Source organism: Mauremys reevesii, linkage group 1, assembly GCF_016161935.1.
Source record: "Mauremys reevesii isolate NIE-2019 linkage group 1, ASM1616193v1, whole genome shotgun sequence".
Classification (NCBI taxonomy): domain Eukaryota; kingdom Metazoa; phylum Chordata; order Testudines; family Geoemydidae; genus Mauremys; species Mauremys reevesii.
In genome coordinates, this window is record NC_052623.1 from 274027193 (window position 1) to 274054829 (window position 27637).

The window sequence follows — 27637 nt, forward strand, 5'->3', positions numbered from 1 at the left end:
CCAAATTCAACCCAGCAAGGTCAATTTTAGCACTACTCCCCTCGCCGGGGAGGAGTATAGAAGTCGATTTTAAGAGCCCTTTAGGTTGACGGAACGGGGTTGGTTGTGTGGACGTGTTCATTTTTAAATCGACCTAACGTGGCTAAATTCGACCTAACCCCGTAGTGTAGACCAGGCCTAAGTTGTTTCTACTTCTAACTTGATATGCTCTCTTATCAGTCCAAGGGACATCAGGGGTAGTCAAGTATTTTAGGCTTGATGTAAGTTAAAGCTTTGCCTGCATAAACAGAGGAGCTTGTTAACTGTTGCGAGCTCCACATTTCAGGTCTCAAAATGACAAGTTCCACCAGCAAAGGTTGGTGGGCAAAGGGAGATTATAAATTACAAGTGAGGGTTATAAATGATACAGCAAAGTACAGGTGTTGTGACACACACAGTTTCAGTAGCTTTGCTCACAACTTCATAAAGCATTTTTTAAAAGATTGTACTTAATTCAACATCTAGCCAGATGCTTCTTCCATGAGGTTCAGTGCAATAGTCCCTTCCCAGGAGCTATGCACAGCCTTTCCCTATCTGCATTAATACAAATACCAGATCACAAAAAGACAGGTGTTTTAGTACATCAAACATTTATTGTTTTCATGAGACACATTGAAGTTTTCCCTGTCAGCAGGAACCCAACAAGTTGACTCTGGAGGGGACAGGGTGCAAAACTCCCATAAAGTATATGCAGCAAAATACCTTTTTGATAACCCCCTTGCAGGAAATGATCCATCAATCTCACTGCAACTAAAAACACAGTATTACAAAATATTTACAAAAGACAACCAAAATGGAACATAAAAACTTAATGACCAGGTGTGTGTATGAAATGTTGCCAATGTATTTCCAGTACCTCAGGAGTTTATTCTAGCACCCTACCCAAAGCATTCAGGGGGTGAAAAGGTTCCAGTGGGAGTGCCAGACACACTCGTCTTTCAGTACCAGCGTCCCGCAAAATGGAAGACCGACCCAAGAAAGGTTCCATCATAGTGTCACTTCTGGATTTTAGTCTCCTCTCGCAAAGGGGACAGAAGTGGCAATTCGGGCTCTGAAAGGAAGGCCCCCACCAGAACCTGTCTGCAGTGGTCTCTATCCTGAGCCTGTTGGTAAATTAACCTGTGGGTAGGTGGAATATTCCATCACGCAACCCCCATCCCAACACACACTGAAAATGGAGTGGGGGAGTGGTCTCCTTCAGTGACTGGGTCTATTACAGGAAATACACCCCCTCCACCCCCCAACAGTAGTCTGATCTGAGCTGAGCAGGTAGGAGGGTTGACCAGGATGAGGGCACGTCACAGTAGCCCCTCCATTTCCTTCATGAAGGCTTCATACACATCATCCTTAGTCTGCACAGAGACGGGGGCAGAGGAGCCAACCTTAGGGGTTGCTTTGGTTAATTGGTGAGCTGGCTCATCATCATGTTTTCTCTGGGAGACAGCAGAAGCCCCCTTATTCTCACGTCGCACTCGCAGGGCAGTGGGCACAAAGCGGGTGATCTCTGCTTTGGGGTTGGTAATTTGCGGCTTGGCACTGATTGTGGCTGTGGCTTTCTTCTCAATGGTAGCTCCACTGGTATCATCCGCCTTGGGGCGCTGGATCAGACTGGGTGGGGCACTCAGCACCCCTGGGTTTGGAATGGGAGCCGGCGGGAAAAGGCCTGGTGGAGGCCCCAGAGGTGGACGCAACATGCCCGGACGAGGAGGAGGGATACCTGTGGACGGGGGGACAGAAAGTTTGAGCAAGTGGAAACAGCACTTGGAAACAATCCAGAGAAAACTTGTAAACTGGAGGCAGGGCCCCCGAGTTAGAGTAGCAGTAGGTAATCTTACAAATTGTTATCAAGCCCCTCAGCATCAGATTGTTCTCCATCAGGAAGAAAGTGCACACACATTTAGGAAATTCTAGCTATTGGCCTTGTATGGAGGTTAAGGCCCCGGTGTATTCCGCTCCCTTGAATTCCTATATATATATCCAGTGCTAGAGCACAAGGGACAACCTCCCTTCATGTGAATGAGAATTTCAGAACTATCAGCAGCATGTGACTAGTGGGGTGTAAATAGTCCCTGCTTCAGGAGTGGACAGCTGCAGGGACTGTCCTTTTGTTCTGTGTTTGTATATAGCCTAGCACAATGGCGTCCTGGTCTATGACTGGGGCTCCTAGGCCCCAAGAAAATACAAATAATAATGCGAATTCTAACAGGGAAGTCAATGCAAGAGGCAATCTGGAACAGTTCTGTGATATAGTACAATGAAAACAAACTGACATAATGGGAATTCAGACCTCCAGATACAAGTCTGCACAGAACAGCAAGGACTTAGTCACTAATGTTAAATGAAAGTAACAACTCCAAGAGACCTGCAATGGAGGGGAACAGGTTACGCCGCCTGATGCTGTGCTTGTAGTAATGTAGCCTGAATGTAGGCACATAAGTAGCATGGGATTGTCTGAGGCCAGGGCACTGAGAAAGAACGTTTCCCCATACCACATGTACTAACTCAGGCACCAGTGGGAAGGTTTAAAATGAAATACACATAATAAGGAAGCAGAAAAATTTACCTGGTGGTGCTGGAGGTGGCAAACGAGGTGGGGGTCCACGTGGGGGAGGGCCAGGTGGCAGTCCTGGAGGTGGGCCTGGTGGAGGGCCAGGGGGCCGGCCAGGTGGAGGCCCTGGTGGTAAGAGTCGTGGTAAAGGCCCACGCAGACCTGGCAATCCTGGAGGTCTCAGGAATGGAGGAGCCCCTGAAAATATACACCCAAAACAAAAGCTATTGAACTCATGGGCATAAAAACATGGCATCATGTAATATCAACCACCACCTGATTAAGGGGAGCTGTCTCTAATATCAGCCAACCCTCTACATAACTGATCTTCTAGTCTTATGGTTTCTTAACCTCTTAGACAAAGGCTATGTCTATACTATGTGTACAGATATTCACGCTTGCTCTCACTGAGCTAGTATGTATAAACAGTAGTGCAGCCAGGGTAGCATGAGTAGCAGAGGCATGTCTGAGCCATGCTGAGTACATATCTACCAGTTTCAGGCAGGTTTGTACTCAGCACAGTTTATCCCTGCCTCCACTGCCACTACCTACCTTTCCATAGCTACGCTATTATTTTCTACTAGCTCAATGAACTCTGGCACAAATAAGTATTCATGAGCAGGAGAATCGCACCCCTATCTTGTAGTGTAGGCACAGCCCCAGACAATGTGGTGTCTTGGCTGGTCAAGCCAAGTCAGTTCTCTCTCTTCTCTCCACAATCGTCCCTTCTGTTATCTTATAGCAGAGGCTCCAGTGCTGAGCTGTATTCCCAAGAACACAACATGCTGATGTAATCTTTCCCGTGGGCAGGTATTTGAAAGAATCACTTTGACAAGCTGGTCCCTGAGCTAGAGTCATCAGAGATTTCCCATTTGAACAATATGTCAAGATTATGTTAAAGCCTATAATCCTGTCATAAAGACATTACCAGATTTTACCCATGTTTTATCCATTCTGGTAGTGCCTCTTTGGCACCTGTGAAAGCCAAGTATCAGAGGGGTAGCCGTGTTAGTCTGGATCTGTAAAAAGTGTGGCACCTTATAGACTACCAGAAGTATTGGAGCTGACGAAGTGGGTATTCATCCACAAAAGCTTATGCTCCAATACTTCTGTTAGTCTATAAGGTGCCACAGGACTCTTTGTAAAAGCCAGTTACTTGTAAAGATTTTATGCTTTCTTCTTGATGTAGCTGACTGTGCAATATATTATGATGGAGGGTATTTTCTTCCTGATCCCAAGTGGTCATCAGCTTTTGGCTTGAAGCATAAGAACTAAACCTGGGCAGCCTCACAAATCTTAGGGACTGTCACTGAAGAGATCACAGCTCTCATAAAATAAATAACTTTTTGGAAATTTAATGAGTTAATATACTGCAGTATCAAATTCCACAGTTGCGTAAAAAAAGTGTCCTTTCCTCTATTGTGCCAACATCACAGATTGGTAAAAGGGGAAATCCTATTTCTCCTATACAGACAGTGTTTACAGAGACATTCAAGTGCTCCATGTCAGACCACATTACCAAGACACTTTATTCTAGCACCCACACTTCCTTTTCTGAAGTCTTACCTAGTAGCTATCTGGGAGACTTCTCTCCCCACCATGTACTGCAGTGACTCATAGCTGTTCTCTCAAATGTCAACAATGAATTTAAATAACTGAAGATAAGGATTTTAATGTAAGGCCTTTCGCTCTGGAATCTGCTTCCCCCACTGTCCTGGTAGAGTCAGACTTTGTTGATTTCATGAAAACAGTAAAGGTGGAGGGCTGTTGTGGATTTGGGGTGAGAGGAGCAGAACTGAAGGACATGCCTTGTTTACTTATTAAAATCATGTTTGTTATTCATTGTATGTGTGCACAGGAATAGCACTGGGCTCATGTTATATATGTCCTCACTCTATCAAAGCTTATATTCTATTTAATGAAATTAGAGGGCTAGAGAATGGATTAGAGAGATTTTAATTTTTAAGCTAATTTCTGCAATCCAGTTCAGACAGGTAGTGACCAAATCACTCTCCATCAATCTATGTGAAATAAGTTGCTGTCTCCCTCCAGTTCCTGGTAAAATAGGTGCTTACATTGCAAAACCACCATCAGACCAGGCACCAATTGGCCATCTGGCTCACTAGGGACACACACCACTGAATAAGAATAGTGTCAAATTTCCTTCACCTAAGTATGTTCCTGGTCCCGAGGCCCGCCGGGGATATCAGCTGGCGGCTCCTTCACGGGGCCGTGAGCACGGGCGTGTACTTGGCGCGGTTCACCCCTGTCCCGGACACCTGCCCCTTCTGCGGCGTGAGGGAGACCCTGGCGCATGTTTACCTAGAGTGCGCCAGGTTGCAGCCCTTATACCGGCTCCTCACCGACATTCTGTTGCGTTTCTGGCTGCACTTTTCCCCTCACCTCCTTATCCATGCACTCCCTATCCGTGGCCCCACAAAGTCGCGGGACCTCCTGGTCAACCTCCTCCTCGCCCTGGCTAAAAAGGCCATCCACATGACCAGGGAGAGGAGGTTGGCCGACGGAGACTCCTGCGACTGTGGGGCTTGTTTCCGGTCCCTCGTCCGCTCACGTCTCCGGGCGGAGTTCCTCTGGGCGGCGTCCGCTGGCTCCCTTGACGCCTTCGAGGAGCAGTGGGCGCTGTCCGGGGTTCTCTGCTCGGTGTCCCCATCAGGCTCCCTCCTTATGACCCTTTGACCTCACTCCTGTCCCTGTTCTTTTATTAGTTGTCCCCCGCACTTAGTGGGTTTCCGTGGCCCTGTGGATCCTCCCCTTAGGCTGGGGGGGGATCCGTTAGCATGGGGCGGGCTTCCGCCCGCCCCCTCTCCCGGATAACCCAATAGTACCTAAGTATGTTTCCCTTTCCTGATAAGGGTTGAAACACATTCACAGGACAGTTTAAGAGAAGCCTGCACTGCTACTATAGCTGGTCAGGGAATAACAAGCCAACTCTTGGTCTGCAGGATTGGGATTGGAACCTAACGCTTTTCAGCAGCAGCAAGTTAATTTAAACAAAAATAAGCTACGTGTTCACCTGGTGGAGGGCCAGGAGGAAGACCAGTAGGTGGTCCTGGAGGTCTCAGGGGAGGGGCAGGAGGTGGTCCCAGAGGGGGAGGCCCAGGCATGGGCGGTGCCTGTATCTGAGTCGGAGGAACAGACTGTGGCGGTGGTTGCTGCTGTTGCTGTGGCTGAGAGGGTGTAGTAGATGATGACCCAGTCTCTGTACGAGACTCCTCCTTGCGTTGCTGCTGTGGTGTCTCTTCAGACTCAGAATCTTCTTCATCCTCCTCTTCCTCCTCTTCTGAATATTCCTCCACTTCTCGCCCCTCCTCAGGGATTTCCTGACCTGAAGACACAGAAGAGACAAGATACATTTATAAGCACCATAGGAAAACCTGAGATGGAAGATCATCTCCGCCCCCACAAAATGGTGATGGGGAGGAGGGAAGAAACTGGCCTCAGTTAGATAGTATACAAAATAGGTAACAGGAACACAGTACAGCTCTCACTGGTAGCACTATCATGGAACATGGAAGGCTGTATCATCATAACCCCATATTTTCAGGGGTTAACAATCCCTTTGGGGCTGAAATTTCTCTTGCATAACTTCACACAGCTACAGTTTGGGGATTTTTAGGGGGAAACCTGTGGAAAATTGATTTAGCCCTTTGAATTATACAAAAGTAAAAAAAAGTTCACTTTTTTTTTTAAAAGGTGATTTTATATGAGCAGAGAAGTGAAACAGCTGACACTTCTAAGCTGACGAGTGCAGTTCTTAATGAGGAAGGAAAAATGAGCTCAAATTTGGAGAAAGACAGCTTAGGATCGATGAAGTTATGAGGTTGCCTTTACACATCTGCAGAAGCATCTTTTATGGGCATCTTAATCCTGAAAGACTTTAGAATATTGAGAACATAGTAAAGTTGCTTCAAGAGATAAATTACTTAAACAGCAACTCAGTTTTAAGTTCTTCCCAGCTCTTTCCTCCTCTTAAAAACAGAAATATTAATGTTTCATTAGTCTAAGTTATCTTCATTAGGGTTGAGAAATGAAGCAAGCAAAAATCATTTTTTTTTAAAAGCTACATATTTTGTTCACCAGCTAGGGAATCTATGTTCTCACCTGCCATTCGCAACATCATGGCCTGAAGTGGAGTCAGTTCCTTCATGTTCTTTTTCTTTTTCCTTGACTTCCCAGGCATGTCAGCAAACCGCACACTAAGTCCTGCAGAGATAAACACAGGGAAAAGGGAGAGATTAAATGTATACAAGAAAAGTTATCATTTGATGTGGATAGCAAATTAAATATCTTGTGACTCTTCAAAATAGTAAGAATGTTAACATCGGTGTTATTTGCCTTATTACATCCTGCTAACCTAAAATTCCCATCAGTTTCAAATACATACATTGTTCCTAACTTCCACTCAAATAGTTGAATGGATGGTTGATGCTCTCTTACAGTGAGTGAAATAGTCTCTGTCTATGATTAGCCTGAAATTCAATTCGGTATCTTGTACACTTCTTTTGAAAAGTCTCAAGTCATTAAAGTGTGGTTCTACTCTGACATGGAACTAAAAAATTACATTGTGGATTTCCTTGTTTCTGACTCAATGCTCCAGGTCAAGTGTATATATATTTTAACAAGACAGCTAAATTTGAATACTAATGTTGCAACCTCAGCCTGGGATCTCAAATTTCAGCTGGGTGCTTTCTGACTCATTTATCAGCAGTAATAAAAATTCTGCAACAGGAACTTAGGTAATAATTAATTTAGTTTGAGCCAGAACAAAAATCAGTTTGCTCTTCCTTCAGCCTCATGACTATAGAACAAACAGAAATAAGAGTGTCACTTTTCTATAATGAAGTGGAGTTCCCACCGCACAAACCTGATTTCTTGTCTTCACCCTCCCTTTCATTGTCATTGTCACGATGCAGGAATTCATCGCCTTCGCTGTCTGCATCTGATCTGTCGCTATCACTGTCATCACTACTGTCATCATGCCTGTCTTGATCCATGTCCTCAGGATACCCTTCATCTTCACTGGTACTGGAGGCATCATCATCATGCCCTCGCTGACCTGAGAACGAGAGCGCAGAATATCAGGAAGCAAAGCACACCGGCGTGGAAGAATGAGAATATACGTCGTCTTAGGTTTATTTCTATAGTTACAGAACTCCCATCCCAGACAAACTCCATTCCAGTGAGGAAAGCACATACATTGTCTAGCATTTATCCTTTAACTCTCCACTTGGAGAGGGATCTGAATCAGTTCTATTTCTGACAGAAGACAGTAATTTCATTTCACTATCTAGGTATGGGGACAGGGGAACAAAAGGGGGATTAAAAAAAACTCTAGGATGGAAATCTTATTTGAGGTTGTTTTGTTACTAATCCAATCAGCTATCACCACTGCTTGTTTTCTGGCTACTGAACAATATCTGCACCCTAAAATTCACCAGTTCATTTCTGTTTATCCATTTCTACCTTTCTGAATTTCTCTGGTCACTCTACTTTGTGCCTTTTCTAGTCCCCCAAGTCCTAATGTTATGTGTACATAGCACTCCATTATGCGCATAAGCTGATAAACTTAGTTTCACTATGCAATATATGGAGGCCCTGCAGTAATTAAATGAAATTGGAGGGTCTCATTAGTTTCCCTTCTGGTGCTACTAATCCTACAGGTGCTAATGAGAATCGCATTGGGTGGGAATGAAAGAACATACAAAACTTTTCTGAATGACGCCAGCTGGGGAGATTTTAAAATGCAGGATCCCACAATCTTGCAGCCATGAACCCTGGGGGGAGATTTCTCTCCCATTCAACAATGTACTAGTGTAAAACCAAGTATTTGAAAGTTATAACTTGAAGCTTTGACATTTGTTAAGTAAATGTAATTGATATTAAAATAACTGACTTTAAATTACGCAGCATACCAGCACCTTCCAAGGGGTTTAGGAGCATAACCATTTAAATGAAGGACGCTATCTCCAAAACTAAAGGGGCATGCATCTGAGACTTTTGCACACAGAAGTCTGAAATGGAAAATTCTCTCCCCCCCAGTAGGGTAGTTTTTCAGATGGTTTTGTCCAATCAAATGATAGAGATTTAACTATGGGAAATGGTAGAAAACCCTTAGACTAGAGAATAATTTCCTATTAGCAGCAAAGACTTATTGATATCCAGTCTCGTTTTCCCCCTTTATTCAATTTCATTCCATTCCATTTAACTATAACCATCTAGACAGGTTCTTCATCTCAGAGGATTCAGCACCCTTCAAACACTTGCAGATTTATCTTATCTTAGTTACCACTTGACCAAGCTACGTATTTCAACCTTTCATAAGTAAGAAAATTCTCTGTGAACCTACAGAAACCAGTCTCAGATCATACAAGTCTGCACATTCCGTCCCAGTTAAGTCATAATGGCAATGCCAGTGCACATCACATTCACTGTAGCACTATCAGTGGAAGAGCAGACAGAAGTCAAGGTAAATCTCCAGTACAAGGATAACATGAGGACTAGGACAAAGGAGGAGCAGCTTTTTACCTATGTCAGGACTGTAAGAAATCTCTTCCTCTCGCCTCCAAGGGGCCATCTCTAACGTGAAGCCTACTTTACGGCCATACATCTGTAGGACTTGAGGTGGGGGAGGCCCTGGAGGAGGTCCAGGGGGCTTCCGACCTGGGGGTAACCGTGGAACACCAAGTCCAGGAGGTGGAAGTACAGAAATGGGCCGGACTGGAGGGCTGGAAATTAAAAAAAAAAATGTGTAAAGGAGATAAACACAAAAATCTGTCCCAATTCCTCACCATCACCTTCACAGCAACCATTTAGATAATGATCCAGCTGTCCCTGTCCTAAGTGCTATGAAAATACATTAGAAATTTACAAAAACAGAGTAAGGCATGGTCCTTGCCCAACAAATTTATGAACTGACTAAAAAAAAAGAGGTTACCAATTAAATGTGGGAGGGTTTGGAGACACTGCTGATGGATATTAGAGATAAGAAAGCTTTATGGAAGAAACAGGCTTAAAAGAAGACAGAAGGAGAAGAGTAAGGACACATGGGAACTGGTGCAAACATAGGGGGCAAAATGAAAACACCATGAAGCTGACAGAAATAAAACGATGCTAAGTAATCAGTAAGAGGAAAGGGAGAGTAGGAGGATGTGAGAGAGAGATTAAGAGGTGAAATAGAAGCTTGAATTTAACACAGCAGCAGACAAGAAGCCTATGAAAGTATTTAAGACAAAAGGGATATCACAGTGAGAACAATGGGAGAAGAGAACTCTAGCAATGGAGCTTAAGGTGGACTAATGTGCAAAAGGAGATATGCAGGAAGACCAAAGACACTTATCAGAGTCAATATGAGAGATGACCAAGGCACAAAGAAGGGTTTTAACTGCAAAAACAGAGGGGAAATACATATAGAACTTAGGATTCATCACTCCCTCAGGACTTCCAATTCCCCTCTCCCAAACATCACTTCTATCAACACACACATCCACCTGCAACTCATGGGTGTTCAGCATTTATTATCCCTCCATGACACTTCCCTCTTACCCATAGGCTGATGTTTTCTTGAGGATAGAAGGTGGTTGAGCCCCAGGTAGGGGGATATCCTGTATAAGGATGTTGGAGGGGGCATGAGGCATGTCTGGCAAGGGTATACTCTCCACCTCAACGTGTTGTGCATTCTGCAAGAAATACAAACAGCAAGCAGGTTAATCTCTTAGGAGGCGGAGGGAAGAGGATCATGTGCACACTCCTCACTTTATAGACTATAGAGGGTAGGGAGTCAGTTCCTTCTCTCAAATAAAAATGGTTATTCAGAAGGGTGCCTGTCCAACCGGTATGTCACTCTCTGTGTTAGACCCCTGAATAAACATTTGGAGAAACAGATCACGAGCATAAGATAATTAAGGCCTCTTTGGTCAAAGGTAACACACAGAGCTCAGCTAGCTGAAAACATTTCCCCATTCAAATAATCAAAACCTGATCAAGCTTATATTCCTCTTAAGATACTTAGCCCTGGTCTACACAACAGTTAGGTTGACATAAGGCAGCTTATGTCGACCTATGTCAGTGTACACACACTACCACCTTGCTCCTCCGATGTAAGTGCCCTACTACACAGACATAACTTCACCTCCACAAGAAGCATAAGGCTTAAACAGGAGCAGTAAGGGCTAGGCAGTGTCCTTGTAGATACTGCCTTATTTACATCAGCTGTTGGCTGTCATTTTTGTCAATTTCTGGCTCCATGCTGGAGCCGTGAAATTGACAAGATAGTCATCCCTGCTCCCAGCCCAGGACAGGCTCCCCGCTTGGAGCTGGGCTGTCGCCAGGGTCCGGGCTCTCCCATCCCAGCTGAGCTGCTACCCAGGCTCCCTGCCAGGCTGCTCCCAGGGTTCTGACTCCCCGCTGGGAGCCCAGGCAGCTGCCCCGCTTCCAGCAGAGAGCTGATAGCTGAGAGCCAGGGGTAGCCAGGCTTCCAGCAGGGAAGGGAGAGGCAGGGATGGAGCTGGTGGGGAGCCTGTGGGGAAGCCAGGCACCTGGTAGGGAGCTGCAAGTGGAGCTAAGAGCCCTGCTCTGCCTTAGGTTGGTGGAAGCACTCCTGGTGAGGATGCACACCACTGACTGAAGGAGGGTATTGTGGATATGAACCACCACAGTAATTACTGTAGTGGCTGTAAGTCAACCTAATATAGGTCGACTTAAGTTTTTAGTGTAGATATGCCCTTAGTTCCCAAAGATATACTGCAAGCAAGAACACCATGTCCTTCCAGAGTATCTAGGAAGCACCCATTATAGCAGGGATCAGCAACCTCTGGCACACAGCTCGCCAGGGTAAGCACCCTGGCAGGCCGGGCGAGTTTGTTTACCTGCTGCGTCCGCAGGTTCGGCCAATCGCGGCTCCCACTAGCCGCGGTTCGCCGCTCCAGGCCAATGGGGGCTGCAGGAAGCGGCGCGGGCTGAGGGATGTGCTGGCCACGGCTTCCCGCTGCGCCCATTGGCCTGGAGCGGTGAACCGTAGACAGTGGGAGCCACAATTGGCCGAACCTGCGGACGCAGCAGGTAAACAAACTGGCCCGGCCCACCAGGGTGCTTACCCTGGCGAGCCACATGCCAGAGGCTGCCAACCCTTCATTACAGGAAGGATTTATAGTTGACTGGGACAGAGCTTAGGGACTCAGATACTACAGCAGAATAACAGAAACACTTATAAATAAATGCTGAGAGACACTCATTACATGCATACAAACTTAGGAGGTTTTTAAAACAAAATTAGCTTTATTCATGTTACAAAAGACACATCTCACAAGCCAGGGTATGCAAGATAGTTAGGGCTTCCATTGTAAAAACATTCCAAAACCATCCTTCCCTGTAACCTTCCAAGAAATAAAATATAGTGTATCACAGAAACACTGAGGACATATTGATGGTTGATCACGTTGTCCCTGCTAAAGTACTATGACTGAGGAGGCAGCCAAGGTGCATGGTACGCAGCTTAGTGAGAAGAGGACCAAGTATAGAAAATGCTACCTTGACAGCATCGAAGTATTGGCTGAGCTGCGATCTCTTCTGCTCATACTCTACTTCCAGCTTGCGCAATTCTTTGTAGATGTCAGGATTCTCCTTCTCATAGAGCCGCAGAATTCGCTCAAAGGTCTCACGCAGCTTCTTACGCTTGTCCTTCAGCACCTTCTCATTAAGTTGTGGCTGCTGTACTGGGTTAAACTCTGATCCAGGAGAGTAGGACCAAGGCAACAAACAATTCCAAAAAGGAAATTATAGGACTTGCAACAGAAGCCACGATTACCCAATTGCATATACTGCACACATGTTCAATATAGCAACCTCTGGAGACACTGACAGTGACTATCTGGAGACCTGATGGAAAGCTGATTCAGAGCCTTAAGGGGGTTGTCTCCTTTTACACAGCCATTAGAGACAATATGCACCATTCCTATCCTTTTGTCTTTCATCCAAAATTCTCCAATATCCAATTACCTTGAAAAAGTTCACCATCTATTCCCATTCCACGAACCATTTACCCACTTTCTTCTCCAATCCTTCTAACAAGCAAAAGCCAGTATTTGGCAAAGTTTCCACAGTTACAACCCACATAGTCACTCCATTAACCCTTAAACCCATCTTGTCCCATCTCTCAATTCTCACCTCCCATCTTACCTGATCCTTCCATGTCCCCTCACCCTAAATGCAAGTCCCTCCAGATGGTACCCACTCACCCATCTCATCCAATTTTTCCATGTCCCGAATTATCTGTTTAGGATCTTTCATCTTAAGTACAGCTGCTCGTACCATCATCCGCTGCTTCTTGTTCTGAGAAGGTCAGAGAATAAAGAATCAGGAATAATGTTGTTGTTCTAGGATAAATAGGGGGACAGATATAATCTATATCATCACATTTCTCTTTGTAATTCGGGTTTCCGGGACTTCTAAATGTGCTCAAAGAAATCCCTCAGAAAGAGAGATAAATTAATCCAGTGGTCGCGCCTGCAGGGGCATCTTAATGTGCCGGCGTCCTGGCCCCTGGGAGAGCACCCGCCGGCATTTCAGCGGGGCCGCCTCTCGATGACGCCGCTTGTCGCTGACAAACAATGTCATCGAGAGGCGTCGCCCCCGAATTTCGGCGGGGATGCCTCTCGCTGACGCCGCTTGCCGTCAACAAGTGACGTCATCGAGAAGCGTCGTTCCCGAATTTCGGCGGGGACGCCTCTCGATGACGTCGCTTGTCGACTGCAAGTGGCGTCATCGAGAGGCGTCCCCGTCGAAATTCGGCGGCATTTCGGCGGGTGCTCCACCGCCGCAGTGGTCCTTCGGTTGGCACCCGCCAGCCAAAAAGGTTGGGGACCACTGAATTAATCCATTCTTTTCAAAGTGCTTTACAATGTTAATCACTCCACACCACCCTGTAAGGTCCATTTTAAAAGTGAGTTAAGCAGTGGCTCTGAACCTTTCCAGACTACTGTACCCCTTTCAGGAGTCTGATTTGTCTTGCGTAGCCCCAAGTTTCACCTAACTTAAAAACTACTTGCTTAGAAAATCAGACATAAAAATACAAGTGTCACAGCCATACTGTTACTGAAAAATTGCTGACTTTCCCATTTTTACCATATAATTATAAATCAATTGGAATATAAATATTGTAATTACATTTCAGTGTATAGTATATAGAGCAATATAAACAAGTCATTGTCTGTTATGAAATTTTAGTTTGTACTGACTTTGCTAGTACATTTTATGTAGCCTGTTGTAAAACTAAGCAAATATCTAGATGAGTTGATGTACCCCTGGAAGACTTCTGTGTACACCCAGGAGTACACGTACCCCTGGTTGAGCTAAAGTACTTTTGGGTATTCCATATACATTGTTTCCCTGCACTGCCAATTGTTGTAAAATTAGTCTTTTTCCTCCCCACATTTAAAAATGTTTCTCCCGCCCCAGCTGCTTTGGAAAAGATCCACACAAACAACAGGGGGACACAAAGTGCTATAAAATGAACAAAGTAAACAGGGAGAAAAAAATCTCGTTTTTTTTTCCCTTCTATTTTAGGTATTACAAGTAGAAGTTGCAGGTTAACAAAATTCAGACAAATGTGATTTAAGCTGACAACATTCCTTTAAATTACTTGGTCAGACAACGTTTTCCACAGAAAGAAAGTGACTCCTGAGGAGCCAACCAGAAAGGCTGGATTCTACCTATTGTCTCAAGCCTAACAGTTAGGAATGTGATGCATATTAGAATGGTGCTAGCCAGGTGTTCTTAGTGATGGTAATAGTGTCTTACCTTCTTCAGCTCCCTCTTCCGGGCCTCCTTTCCTGCAGAGGAGAGAAATGACTAATTGAAAAAGAAGCAAATATAGTCCTAATTCTTCCCTTGTGACTACTGGAGTTCTGTTTCTTAACAGCTTGTGATTTAAAAGCCAAATTTTATCCACCCCCACTTTCACAGTCTCAAATATTTGATTAGAAACAATCATATTTCATACCCATTATAGAAGAAGGAAGGTGATAGATGGCCATACTGGCAACCCCACTCCTCCAAAAGCAGAGATATTTCTATACACACACCCCTAACTGATGTAACAAGTTCTGGAGTAACGAGTCTTTAAGGCCAGGTCTACACTAAGGGCAGGGGTCGAACTAGGGTACGCAAGTTCAGCTACGTGAATAGCATAGCTGAACTCGAAGTACCCTAGTTCGAACTACTTATCCGTCCAGACGCCGCGGGATCGAAGTCCGCGGCTCCAAGGTCGACTCCGCCACCGCCTTTTGCAGTGGTGGAGTACCGGAGTCGACCGGAGCGCGCGGGGAGTTCGAACTATCGCGTCCAGATTAGACGCGATAGTTCGAACTCCGAGAAGTCGAACTCACCACGTCGACCCGGCAGGTAAGTGTAGACTAGCCCTAAGACTATATGAATTTAATGCTCATTAAATGATTAACACCCTAGAAACTGAAATATTCTATGCACAGAATAGAAAACACATTTTTTTTTAATCTACATTTTGGACAAACTTAAAACATTGCTAATCATAACCATCTGAATTATTTCATAGTGAGAGTTGATCTTTTTGCTTGTTTCTAGATGCTTATCTGACCATCAGAATCTTAGTAGTTACATTAATGCAGGAGGAATAGATGTGCATAGTCTTGTTTCCTCCTCTAACTACACAACACTTGTGGAATCTGACCTGACTCACAACCAGCTTTCATTCCCATCTTTATCTCAGATGAATTAACCATGCTTACAACAAGAAATTTAGTGAATACTTACGGGCCTGGTCTGTAGGGTTCATGAACTTCCCACTCTTGGTGGAGGATGTTGATCTCCGCCCCATTTTGACCAATTTTCTTTATTGCTTCAATAAAACGGGGAAAAAAAAGACACCTGAAAAAGAAAAAGCCACATCACATGCTGTATGTAGTAGTCAGCATACTCCAATTCCTCCTCTTCCCCCCCGCCCCCCGCATTAGTGCTTGTTTTCCCAGAAACTCAAATGTCTATCGCCTCCCTAAATCCCAGCTCTCAAGAATGTGCAGAATGCCACTGCAGACTCAGGCAAACATACAAAGCTGCACAATCACACCATTTCATCAGCAAATGACTACTGCATCTCATTCATTTCAATAATCAAATGAAAAGTATGTTTGTATTTACTAGGGTTTTGCACACTTTGTTGCTTCTGTAATCAGAGTAGAGTCCTGCAACTCAACCTAAGCCCAACTACAAGTGTCGGGCCCGGGTTGGGTGTGAAAACAACCAGACCCTCTTGGACTCATGTCTGCTCAGCGACGAGGTCAGCACAGCAGTGGCTGTATGCTCTGCTCCTGGTGGCCATCACCACCTTGCTGTGCGAGCTGCAGAGTGAGCATGCTGAAAAGTTCAAGTGCCTCTCACTGTGCAGCTCACACAGCACAGCAGGAGTTACTGGAGAGCAGGAGCATGGCCCACAGCTGCTGCAATTCCAACAGCCAGGGCAGGAGGAGAAGAGCAGTGCTGACTCAGGTTCGGGGACAAATCTCAGGGTTGGGTTGGAAAATGACTCTATCCTCTAGGGCTTAGTCAGCTGGGTTTAGGTCTGGTTCAGACATTAGGCCTGAACAGACTTGTAGGGCAGAGCTCATTGCAAACACCAAGGGCTCCTTCCATTCCTCCCTCTGCCCCTGCACCAACTCCCTGTATGCCATCATCTCGTCCCTCTCTATTTCAGGGACTCCCTGAAACACTCCTAACCTCATGACAGGATCTCCAAGTGCCATTCAATCCTCCCACTACAGGGTCCTCCATTCTCCCCCTTACCAGAGGTTCGGTGTGATCTCCCATTTCACCCCCATGCCAGGGCTTGTCCCACATTCCTCCTTCCCTCATAACAGGGGTCCCTCTTCTTTCCACACTTCTCAACTGGCCTACATACCATGGCTCTGTCCCCCCCCACACACTCTCCCTCCTTTATTACTTCTCTTCTTTCTGTCTGGGAGATAAACCACTCAGGATGTGAACATCAAACTCTATTGGGAGGATGGGCAGAGAAGAAACAGGGTATTGTTATGTTGCAAGGTGTTGGCTTCATCAATGAATTATTTAATCTGTAAACAACTACAGAGGTACTTGAAGCTGTGGGCAGTTCTGCTAAATCAATGGCAGGATCTCTGCATATCCCCCCACTTTCCCCTTCTCAACTTCCTCAAAATCAATAGGGTTCTTCTGCCCATTGATATCTAGAACATTCTTTGAAATTTTAGAATTGATCCGATGCAGTGTTCAAAAGTTATTGTGTTCCATTAAACAACTAACTAAATGGAAACATGACATACAGTTGAATCTAAAGGTACGTCTACACTACGGGACTATTCCGAATTTGCATAAACCGGTTTTGTAAAACAGATTTTATAAAATCGAGTGTGCGTGGCCACACTAAACACATTAAATCGGTGGTGTGCGTCCACGGTCCGAGGCTAGCGTCGATTTCTGGAGCATTGCACTGTGGGTAGCTACTCCGTAGCTATCCCATAGTTCCCGCAGCCTCCCCCGCCCCTTGGCATTTCCGGGTTGAGATCCCAGTGCCTGATGGGGCAAAAATCATTTTCGCGGGTGGTTCTGGGTACAGCCTCACCCCTCCCTCCCTCCCTGACAGCGGCAGACAACCGGTTCGCGCCCTTTTTGCTTGGTGAACCGTGCAGACGCCATAGCACAGCAAGCATGGACCCTGCTCAGCTCCATACCGCAATCGTGGATGTTTTAAACACCTCGCGCACTCTCGTGCAGTATATGCTGAACCAGGACCTTCGAACCGAGGCGAGTAAGAGGCGGATACGGCAGCCTGGCGATGACAGTGATGAGGCGTGGACACAGAATTATCTCAAACCGCGGGCCCGCGCTTTGGAGATCCTGATGGTAATGGGGCAGATTCTATCCATTGACGCCGATTTTGGGCCGGAAACAAGCACTGACTGGTGGGACCGCATTGTGTTGCAGGTGTGGGGCGATTCCCAGTGGCTGCGAAACTTTCGCATGCGTAAGGGCACTTTCATGGAACTTTGTGACTTGCCCCTGCCCTGAAACGCCATAATACCAAGATGAGAGCAGCCCTCACAGTAGAAGCGAGTGGCGATAGCCCTGTGGAAGCTTGCAACACCAGACAGCTACCGGTCAGTCGGGAATCAATTTGGAGTTGGAAAATCTACTGTGGGGCTGCTGTGATGCAAGTAGCCAAAGCAATCACTAAGCTGCTGCTACGAAGGTTGTGACTCTGGGAAGCGTGCAGGCCATAGTGGATGGCTTTGCTGCAATGGGATTCCCTAACTGTGGGGCGATAGATGGAACCCATATCCCTATCTTGGCACCGCAGCACCAGGGCACCCAGTACGTAAACCGGAAGGGTACTTTTCAATGGTGCTGCAAGCACTGGTGGATCACAAGGGCGTTTCACAAACATCCACGTGGGATGGCCAGGAGGGTTCATGATGCTCGCGTATTCAGAAGCACTACTCTGTTTAAGCGGCTGCAGCAAGGACTTACTTCCCAGACCAGAAAATAACAGTTGGGGATGTTGAAATGCCTGTCGTTATCCTGGGGACCCAGCCTACCCCTTGATGCCATGGCTCATGAAGCCATACACAGGCAGCCTGGACAGTGGTCAGGATCTGTTCAATTACAGGCTGAGCAAGTGCAGAATGGTGGTGGAATGTGCATTTGGCCGTTTAAAGGCTCGCTGGCGCACATTACTGACTCGCTCAGACCTCAGCCAAACCAATGTCCCCTATGTTATTGCTGCTTGCTGTATTCTCCACAATCTCTGTGAGAGTAAGGGAGACCTTTATGGCGGGGTGGGAGGCTGAGGCAAATCACCTGGCCGCTGATTACGCAGCCAGACACCAGGGAGATTAGAAGAGCACACCAGGAGGCGGTGCGCATCAGAGAAGCTTTGAAAGCGAGCTTCATCAATGGCCAGGGTACAGTGTGACTGCTGTGTTTGTTGATGAACACCCAACCCCTTGATTGACTCAGTCCCTGTAAGCAACTCCCCTCCCCTTCGAGTACAGCTTACTTATGCAAATAAAGTCACTCTCATTTAAAAGCATTAATTCTTTATTTTTCATTATAAAGAGGAGAGAAGTAAGGGTGTGCTTTGGGAGGAGGAAAGGAGGGATGGAGAAGGCCATTAAAAAAATTCAGAGTAACGGCATCCTTCTGGTTGGGCTGTCCACGGGGTGGAGTGGGCGGGTGCAGGCCTCCCCCACGCGTTCTTACGTCTGGGTGAGGAGGCTAAGGAACATGGTGAGGGGAGGGTGGTTATACAGGGGCTGCAGCGGCACTCTGTGATCCTGCTGCCGTTCCTGAAGCTCCACAAGGCGCCGGAGCATGTCAGTTTGATCACGCAGCAGCCCCAGAGTTGCATCCCGCCACCGCTGATCTTCCTGCCGCCACCGCTGATTTTCCTGCCGGTCTTCCTGCCGCCACCTCTCATCTCGGTTGTCCCTCCTGTCCTCACGTTCACTGGCCTCTTTCCTGTAATTTGAAACCACGTCCTTCCACTCATTCAGATGAGCTCTTTCATTGCGTGTAACTTCCATAATATCTGAGAACATCTCATCTCGCGTCTTCTTTTCCTCCGCCTTATCTGTGCTAGCCTTTGGGATGGAGGAGGGGCGCTTGAAAAATTTGCAGCTGCATGAGGAGATAAATATTTAGAAAGATACATTTTACAGAACAATGGTTATACTCTTTCACAGTGAAAAGCACTATTCACCTTACATAGCACATGTGATTTCCTACAAGGTCGCATTTTCATCTTAATAGTGACTGCTTGCATATCTGGGGTTACAGATCTCACATACACAGGTCCAGGCATCAGGATTCAGCTTGCATGCGGCCATGGTAAGCCACTGTCTCAGTTATTTACCCCTCCCAACGCATGGCTAATACCACGCTAGCTCCTGCTAATCAACAACCTTCCCCCTCCCCACCCACTGCTTGTCCGGTAGCTTGGGAAGATCGCCTCGCCGGTGACCAAACAGAAAAGATCATCGGCATTTCACCCTCCTCCCCGCCGCTACGTGCAGGAAAGTGTTTTTAAGCTGCTGCATTCCACGAACCCAGTAGAAAAATGGCCACCCCCTTACTTAAATTCCTGATTTTTAACCAGGTTATCCTGAACGATATCACTTTGCTGAGGATAACAGAACAAGATAAAGCGGATGCTTCTTGAATGCCAGCAGTCCCGGGACCATACGCTGCGATGCTTTGCGCAATGATACCTGAGTACTTGCTACATGCATGGCATGGTAAAGTGTCCTACCACGGTGGGCAGAACAAGGATGCCTTGCCCAGAAACCTTCTGCAAAGGCTTCTGGAGTACCTACAGGAGCGCTTCATCGAGATGTCCCTGGAGGATTTCCTCTCAATCCCGGACATGTTAACAAACTTTTCTAAGTAACTATACTGTCTGCGAATGCATCCCAAGTCCTCAGGGCAAATCAATCATTAAAAAAGGCTTGCTTAAAAAACACTGTTTGCTCTTTGCAAAGGTACACTCACCAGAGCTCCCTTCCAGGCGTCATTCTCTGCAATAGTTGCTTGTGAGGGCTGGGAGCAGGGTAATTCCGTCAGGGTGATAAAAGCTCCTGGCTGCTGGGGGTCACGGAGTGCTGTGTGCTCTCTGCGAGGTCTTCCTCTTCTTCTTCCTCTTCATCTTCCCGTCTGCATAATCCTCAGACATGGCAGAGATTACAACCCCACCTCGGAATCCACAGTCAGGGTGGGGTACTTGTCAGCAGCCCCTAAAATTGCATGCAGCTCAGCATAGAAGCGGCATGTTTTTCGACCTGCCCGGACCTTCCATTTGCTTCTTTGGTTTTCTGGTAGGCTTGTCTGAGCTCCTTAACTTTCACTCTGCACTGCACGGAGTCCCTGCTGTGGCCTTTAGCAGTCATAGCCTTAGAAATTCTTTCAAATACTTTTTCATTTCGTCTTTTGGAACGCAGTTCTGTTAGCACTGAATCCTCTCCCCATATAGCGATCAGATCCATTACCTCCCGAGCGGTCCATGCTGGGGCTCTTTTTCGATTCTCAGGAGACTGCATTGTTAACTGTGCTGATGAGCTGTGCGTGGTCACCTGTGCTGATGAGCTGTGCGTGGTCACCTGTGATGATGAGCTCTCCACGCTGTCGAAGCAGGAAATGAATTTCAAAAGTTCGCGGGGCTTTTCCTGTCTACCTGGCCAGTGCATCCGAGTTGAGAATGCTGTCCAGAGCGGTCAGTGGTGCACTGTGGGATAGCTCCCGGAGGCCAATACCGTCGATTGCGGCCACACTAACCCTATTCCGATATGTTAATACCGATATTAGCGCTACTCCTCTCGTCGGGCAGGAGTACAGAAACCGATTTAAAGAGCCATTAAAATCGATATAAGGTGCCTCCTAGTGTGGACGGTTGTGGCGTTAAATCGGTTTTACACTCGTAAAACCGATTTAAACGCCTAGTGTAGACCAGGCTTAAGGCTGCACAAGCTCTGTGGTCCTGTTACAGCCTACCATGTATACCTCTCTGTACACTCTTTCCATACATCCAGTACCAATCACCTCTCTATCACAGGGATACCAGTTTATCATCTGTCCTCTTTTATGTGAAGAGTCTCAAAAATGTGCATTGTTGAACATCTGGATTTAAGCCTGGTCTACACTAGGCGTTTAAATCGGTTTTACGAGTGTAAAACCGATTTAACGCCACAACCGTCCACACTAGGAGGCACCTTATATCGATTTTAATGGCTCTTTAAATCGGTTTCTGTACTCCTGCCCGACGAGAGGAGTAGCGCTAATATCGGTATTAACATATCGGAATAGGGTTAGTGTGGCCGCAATCGACGGTATTGGCCTCCGGGAGCTATCCCACAGTGCACCACTGACCGCTCTGGACAGCATTCTCAACTCGGATGCACTGGCCAGGTAGACAGGAAAAGCCCCGCGAACTTTTGAAATTCATTTCCTGCTTCGACAGCGTGGAGAGCTCATCATCACAGGTGACCACGCACAGCTCATCAGCACAGGTGACCACGCACAGCTCATCAGCACAGTTAACAATGCAGTCTCCTGAGAATCGAAAAAGAGCCCCAGCATGGACCGCTCGGGAGGTAATGGATCTGATCGCTATATGGGGAGAGGATTCAGTGCTAACAGAACTGCGTTCCAAAAGACGAAATGAAAAGTATTTGAAAGAATTTCTAAGGCTATGACTGCTAAAGGCCACAGCAGGGACTCCGTGCAGTGCAGAGTGAAAGTTAAGGAGCTCAGACAAGCCTACCAGAAAACCAAAGAAGCAAATGGAAGGTCCGGGGCAGGTCGAAAAACATGCCGCTTCTATGCTGAGCTGCATGCAATTTTAGGGGGCTGCGCCACAAGTACCCCACCCTGACTGTGGATTCCGAGGTGGGGTTGTAATCTCTGCCATGTCTGAGGATTATGCAGACGGGAAGATGAAGAGGAAGAAGAAGAGGAAGACCTGCAGAGAGCACACAGCACTCCGTGACCCCAGCAGCCAGGAGCTTTTATCACCCTGACGGAATTACCCTGCTCCCAGCCTCACAAGCAACTATTGCAGAGAATGACGCCTGGAAGGGAGCTCTGGTGAGTGTACCTTTGCAAATAGCAAACAGTGTTTTTTAAGCAAGCCTTTTTTAATGATTGATTTGCCCTGAGGACTTGGGATGCATTCGCAGACAGTATAGTTACTTAGAAAAGTTTGTTAACATGTCCGGGATTGAGAGGAAATCCTCCAGGACATCTCGATGAAGCGCTCCTGTAGGTACTCCAGAAGCCTTTGCAGAAGGTTTCTGGGCAAGGCATCCTTGTTCTGCCCACGTGGTAGGACACTTTACCATGCCATGCATGTAGCAAGTAATCAGGTATCATTGCGTGGCAAAGCATCGCAGCGTATGGTCCCGGGACTGCTGGCATTCAAGAAGCATCCGCTCTTTATCTTGTTCTGTTATCCTCAGCAAAGTGATATCGTTCAGGATAACCTGGTTAAAAATCAGGAATTTAAGTAAGGGGGGTGGCCATTTTTCTACTGGGTTCGTGGAATGCAGCAGCTTAAAAACACTTTCCTGCACGTAGCGGCCGGGGAGGAGGGGTGAAATGCCGATGATCTTTTCTGTTTGGTCACCGGCGAGGCGATCTTCCCAAGCTACCGGACAAGCAGTGGGTGGGGGGGAGGGGGAAGGTTGTTGATTAGCAGGGAGCTAGCGTGGTATTAGCCATGCGTTGGGGGGGGAGGGGTAAATCACTGAGACAGTGGCTTACCATGGCCGCATGCAAGCTGAATCCTGATGCCTGGACCTGTGTCTGTGAGATCTGTAACCCCAGAGATGCAAGCAGTCACTATTAAGATGAAAAATGCGACCTTGTAGGGAAATCACATGTGCTATGTAAGGTGAATAGTGCTTTTCACTGTGAAAGAGTATAACCATTGTTCTGTAAAATGTATCTTTCTAAATATTTATCTCCTCATGCAGCTGCAAATTTTTCAAGCGCCCCTCCTCCATCCCAAAGGCTAGCACAGATAAGGCGGAGGAAAAGAAGACGCGAGATGAGATGTTCTCAGATATTATGGAAGTTACACGCAATGAAAGAGCTCATCTGAATGAGTGGAAGGACGTGGTTTCAAATTACAGGAAAGAGGCCAGTGAACGTGAGGACAGGAGGGACAACCGAGATGAGAGGTGGCGGCAGGAAGACCGGCAGGAAAATCAGCGGTGGCGGCAGGAAGATCAGCGGTGGCGGGATGCAACTCTGGGGCTGCTGCGTGATCAAACTGACATGCTCCGCGCCTTGTGGAGCTTCAGGAACGGCAGCAGGATCACAGAGTGCCGCTGCAGCCCTGTATAACCACCCTCCCCTCACCATGTTCCTTAGCCTCCTCACCCAGACGTAAGAACGCTGGGGGAGGCCTGCACCCGCCCACTCCACCCCGTGGACAGCCCAACCAGAAGGATGCCGCATTTGAATTTTTTTAATGGCCTTCTCCATCCCTCCTTTCCTCCTCCCAAAGCACACCCTTACTTCTCTCCTCTTTTATAATGAAAAATAAAGAATTAATGCTTTTAAATGAGAGTGACTTTATTTGCATAAGTAAGCTGTACTCGAAGGGGAGGGGAGTTGCTTACAGGGACTGAGTCAATCAAGGGGTTGGGTGTTCATCAACAAACACAGCAGTCACACTGTACCCTGGCCATTGATGAAGCTCGTTTTCAAAGCTTCTCTGATGCGCACCGCCTCCTGGTGTGCTCTTCTAATCTCCCTGGTGTCTGGCTGCGCCAGAATCAGCGGCCAGGTGATTTGCCTCAGCCTCCCACCCCGCCATAAAGGTCTCCCTTACTCTCACAGAGATTGTGGAGAATACAGCAAGCAGCAATAACATAGGGGACATTGGTTTGGCTGAGGTCTGAGCGAGTCAGTAATGTGCGCCAGCGAGCCTTTAAACGCCAAATGCACATTCCACCACCATTCTGCACTTGCTCAGCCTGTAATTGAACAGATCCTGACCACTGTCCAGGCTGCCTGTGTATGGCTTCATGAGCCATGGCATCAAGGGGTAGGCTGGGTCCCCAGGATAACGACAGGCATTTCAACATCCCCAACTGTTATTTTCTGGTCTGGGAAGTAAGTCCCTTGCTGCAGCCGCTTAAACAGAGTAGTGCTTCTGAATACGCGAGCATCATGAACCCTCCTGGCCATCCCACGTGGATGTTTGTGAAACGCCCTTGTGATCCACCAGTGCTTGCAGCACCATTGAAAAGTACCCCTTCCGGTTTACGCACTGGGTGCCCTGGGGCTGCGGTGCCAAGATAGGGATATGGGTTCCATATATCGCCCCGGCACAGTTAGGGACTCCCATTGCAGCAAAGCCATCCACTATGGCCTGCACGTTTCCCAGAGTCACAACCTTTCGTAGCAGCAGCTTAGTGATTGCTTTGGCTACTTGCATCACAGCAGCCCCCACAGTAGATTTTCCAACTCCAAATTGATTCCCGACTGACCGGTAGCTGTCTGGTGTTGCAAGCTTCCACAGGGCTATCGCCACTCGCGGCTCTACTGTGAGGGCTGCTCTCATCTTGGTATTATGGCGTTTCAGGGCAGGGGCAAGCAAGTCACAAAGTTCCATGAAAGTGCCCTTACGCATGCGAAAGTTTCGCAGCCACTGGGAATCGTCCCACACCTGCAACACAATGCGGTCCCACCAGTCAGTGCTTGTTTCCGGCCCAAAATCGGGCGCTCAATGGATAGAATCTGCCCCATTACCATCAGGATCTCCAAAGCGCCGGGCCCGCGTTTGAGATAATTCTGTGTCCACGCCCTCATCACTGTCATCGCTGCCGTATCCGCCTCTTACTCGCCTCGGTTCAAGGTCCTGGTTCAGCATATACTGCACGAGTGCGCGAGGTGTTTAAAACTTCCACTATTGCGTTATGGTGCTTAGCTGGGTCATTGCTTGCTGTGCTTGGGGGTCTGCACGGTTCCCAACGCAAAATGGGCGCTAAAGGTTTGTCTGCCGCTGTCTGGGTGGGTGGGTGGGGTGAGGCTGTACCCAGAACCACCCGCGAAAATGATTTTTGCCCCATCAGGCACTGGGATCTCAACCCGGAAATGCCAAGGGGCGGGGGAGGCTGCGGGAACTATGGGATAGCTACGGAGTAGCTACCCACAGTGCAATGCTCCAGAAATCGACGCTAGCCTCGGACCGTGGACGCACACCACCGATTTAATGTGTTTAGTGTGGCCACGCACACTCGATTTTATAAAATCTGTTTTACAAAACCGGTTTATGCAAATTCGGAATAGTCCCGTAGTGTAGACGTACCTTTAGAGTTTCTCTTCATAAATTGTCTCTCTAGTACAAAGTGTGAAGATCTGTCACCACACTAACCTTTCCTCTTTTTATTCAAATGCTGTAATTTCATTATCTGGAGCTATAAAGTCCTGTGGCACCTTATAGACTGAGGGCTTGGCTACACTTACAAATTTGCAGCGCTGCAGCAGGGTGTGAAAACACACCCTCTGCAGCGCTGCAAATTGCGGCGCTACAAAGCCCCAGTGTAATCAAAGCCCCAGCGCTGGGAGCCGCGCTCCCAGCGCTGTCCGTTATTCCCCACAGGGAGCTGGAGTACGGACAGCGCTGGGAGAGTTTTCTCCCAGCGCTGGCGCTTTGACTACACTTAGCGCTTCAAAGCGCTGCCGCGGCCAGCGCTGCCGCGGCAGCGCTTTGAAGTTTAAGTGTAGCCATAGCCTAACAGACGTATTGGAGCATGAGCTTTTGTGGGTGAATACTCACTTTGTCGGATGCATGACCAACATGCATCCGACGAAGTGGGTATTCACCCACAAAAGCTCATGCTACAATACGTCTGTTAGTCTATAAGGTGCCACAGGACTCTGCTGCTTTTACAGATCCAGACTAACACGGCAACCCCTCTGATACTTGGAGCTATAATGTTTGAATATGAAGAATGTGTAATGAAACTTTTAATCATCCACCATATAATGAGAATTATAATCATATGATTGCTTTTAAGGTACTGAGAAGTGCACTAAGGTGGCATTAGGTGCCCTCAGTATGTTAGCAGATTGGGCCATTACTGAAGAGCTAGGAATGATTGCATTCAACATACTGTTTAATTCAACATTTGTAAAATGATTTTATCTGTACTGTCTGGTTATAAAGCACCCTAACAGCCATGTGTACAACTAAAGCAGTCTAGCTTTTGCGTTCACTGATAAAATAAGCCATCTCTTATGGATAGTTAAGGCAAAACGAGTTTGATTTCTCAGATCCTTCTTTCTCTAACCAAGAACGCTATGGGGTGGGGAGTTAACAGATTTATACCTCTCACAAACGCTGCATTTTTCAGGTATGTAATACCGAGGTCGCCTCCCGCACCATCCCGCTTTGAACACCCTGAGGGCACCAAACCCTCGGGTCATTAACATGTTCGCAGCCTTAACGTCACCTTGTCTCTGTGCAAGACAGTTAGGTACAAGCCCCCTCGATGTACAGACTCTAGGCCTGCAGGACACGAGGTCCGAGCCCACAGTGAGCCTGAGGCACGGATGCGGTTGGGAACAAGCCCTTGCTCTGCTGACCACAACCGGCCTGATGCCGATACCCGCCCACGCCGCCTGAGAACTTCCCCGGCATCGCGGCTCCTTCCCCGCAGAGCCGCCGGCCCGGGTGCGCCGGCAGATAGGCGGAGAATCCGCTCCCTCTCCTGCAGCTCCGCGGTACCCCCGGTCCCTGGGCTGCTCCTCTCCCCCTACCCGGGGGGACGGGGGGGGTGGAGACGAGCGCAGGGAAGCAGCCCGGGACGCGCAGGAGCACCGCGGGCGGGCGGTCTCCCAGCCTGCTCCGCTCCTCTCACCCCTCTGAAGGGCGGGAGCCGAGCTCCTCTGCCTCGCTGCGGGGCGGCGGCGGTTTCTACGCTCTCCCCTCGGCTCCTCGCCGCCTCGGCCTCGCCGCCATCTTCAATGGTCGCGGGCGGGACGCGCGCGCCACTTCCGCCCCGGAACCTCCGCTTGGGCGCGAGAGCCTTCAAAGTGCCGGAAATCAGCAGCCAGAGCGTCGCCCGCCTCGGGCCGGTCTGAAACAGACCTCCTCAGGCTCTATGGTGCGGCGGCGGCGGGAGGGAAGCCCACTCACCCGAGAGGAGGTCACGTGACGCTGCAACAGGCGGGGCGGTAACAGCGGAGAGGGGGGCGTGTCCCGGCTCTGGGGACGCCGCGAGGCTGCGCGGGCCGAGAGCGTCCGATGGGCTGGGGGCGGGACTACCTCTGTCCCACCCCCCTGCTTCCGGGGTCGCCAGGCTGCGTCACCCTCTCTGAGCTCCCCCCATCCTTCGCCCCCCGCCCCGCCCCGCCCCTTCGTGATGTCACCCGCCCTGCTCCCAGCCTCTGCTCTCGCGCGGCCTCTGCCGCGGGGGCCTGTCCCGGGCGTAGCTGAGCCCGCTGCGTCTTCGGCCCCGCGCACCA

The 27637-nt window shown here is 47.9% G+C and overlaps 1 protein-coding gene across 2 annotated transcripts; it reads right to left on the reverse strand.

Moving 5' to 3' along the window:
• Positions 1–612: 612 nt before the first annotated feature.
• Positions 613–27441, reverse strand: WBP11 (WW domain binding protein 11). Of its 2 annotated transcripts, none has more exons than XM_039519468.1 (12): positions 27031–27268; positions 15392–15505; positions 14402–14433; positions 12841–12934; positions 12134–12330; positions 10151–10284; positions 9134–9333; positions 7473–7664; positions 6710–6811; positions 5622–5933; positions 2603–2785; positions 613–1756 (listed from the first exon to the last, which is right to left on the reverse strand). In XM_039519468.1, exons 2-12 carry the CDS (start codon positions 15453–15455, stop codon positions 1338–1340), a joined length of 1929 nt encoding a protein of 642 aa, XP_039375402.1. In that variant the 5' UTR covers positions 15456–15505; positions 27031–27268; the 3' UTR covers positions 613–1337. The 2 variants fall into 2 exon arrangements, with proteins under 2 accessions (XP_039375402.1, XP_039375401.1); XM_039519467.1 differs by lacking the exon at positions 27031–27268 and adding an exon at positions 27309–27441 and having other exon boundaries at positions 1338–1756.
• Between the last annotated feature and the right edge of the window lie 196 nt (positions 27442–27637).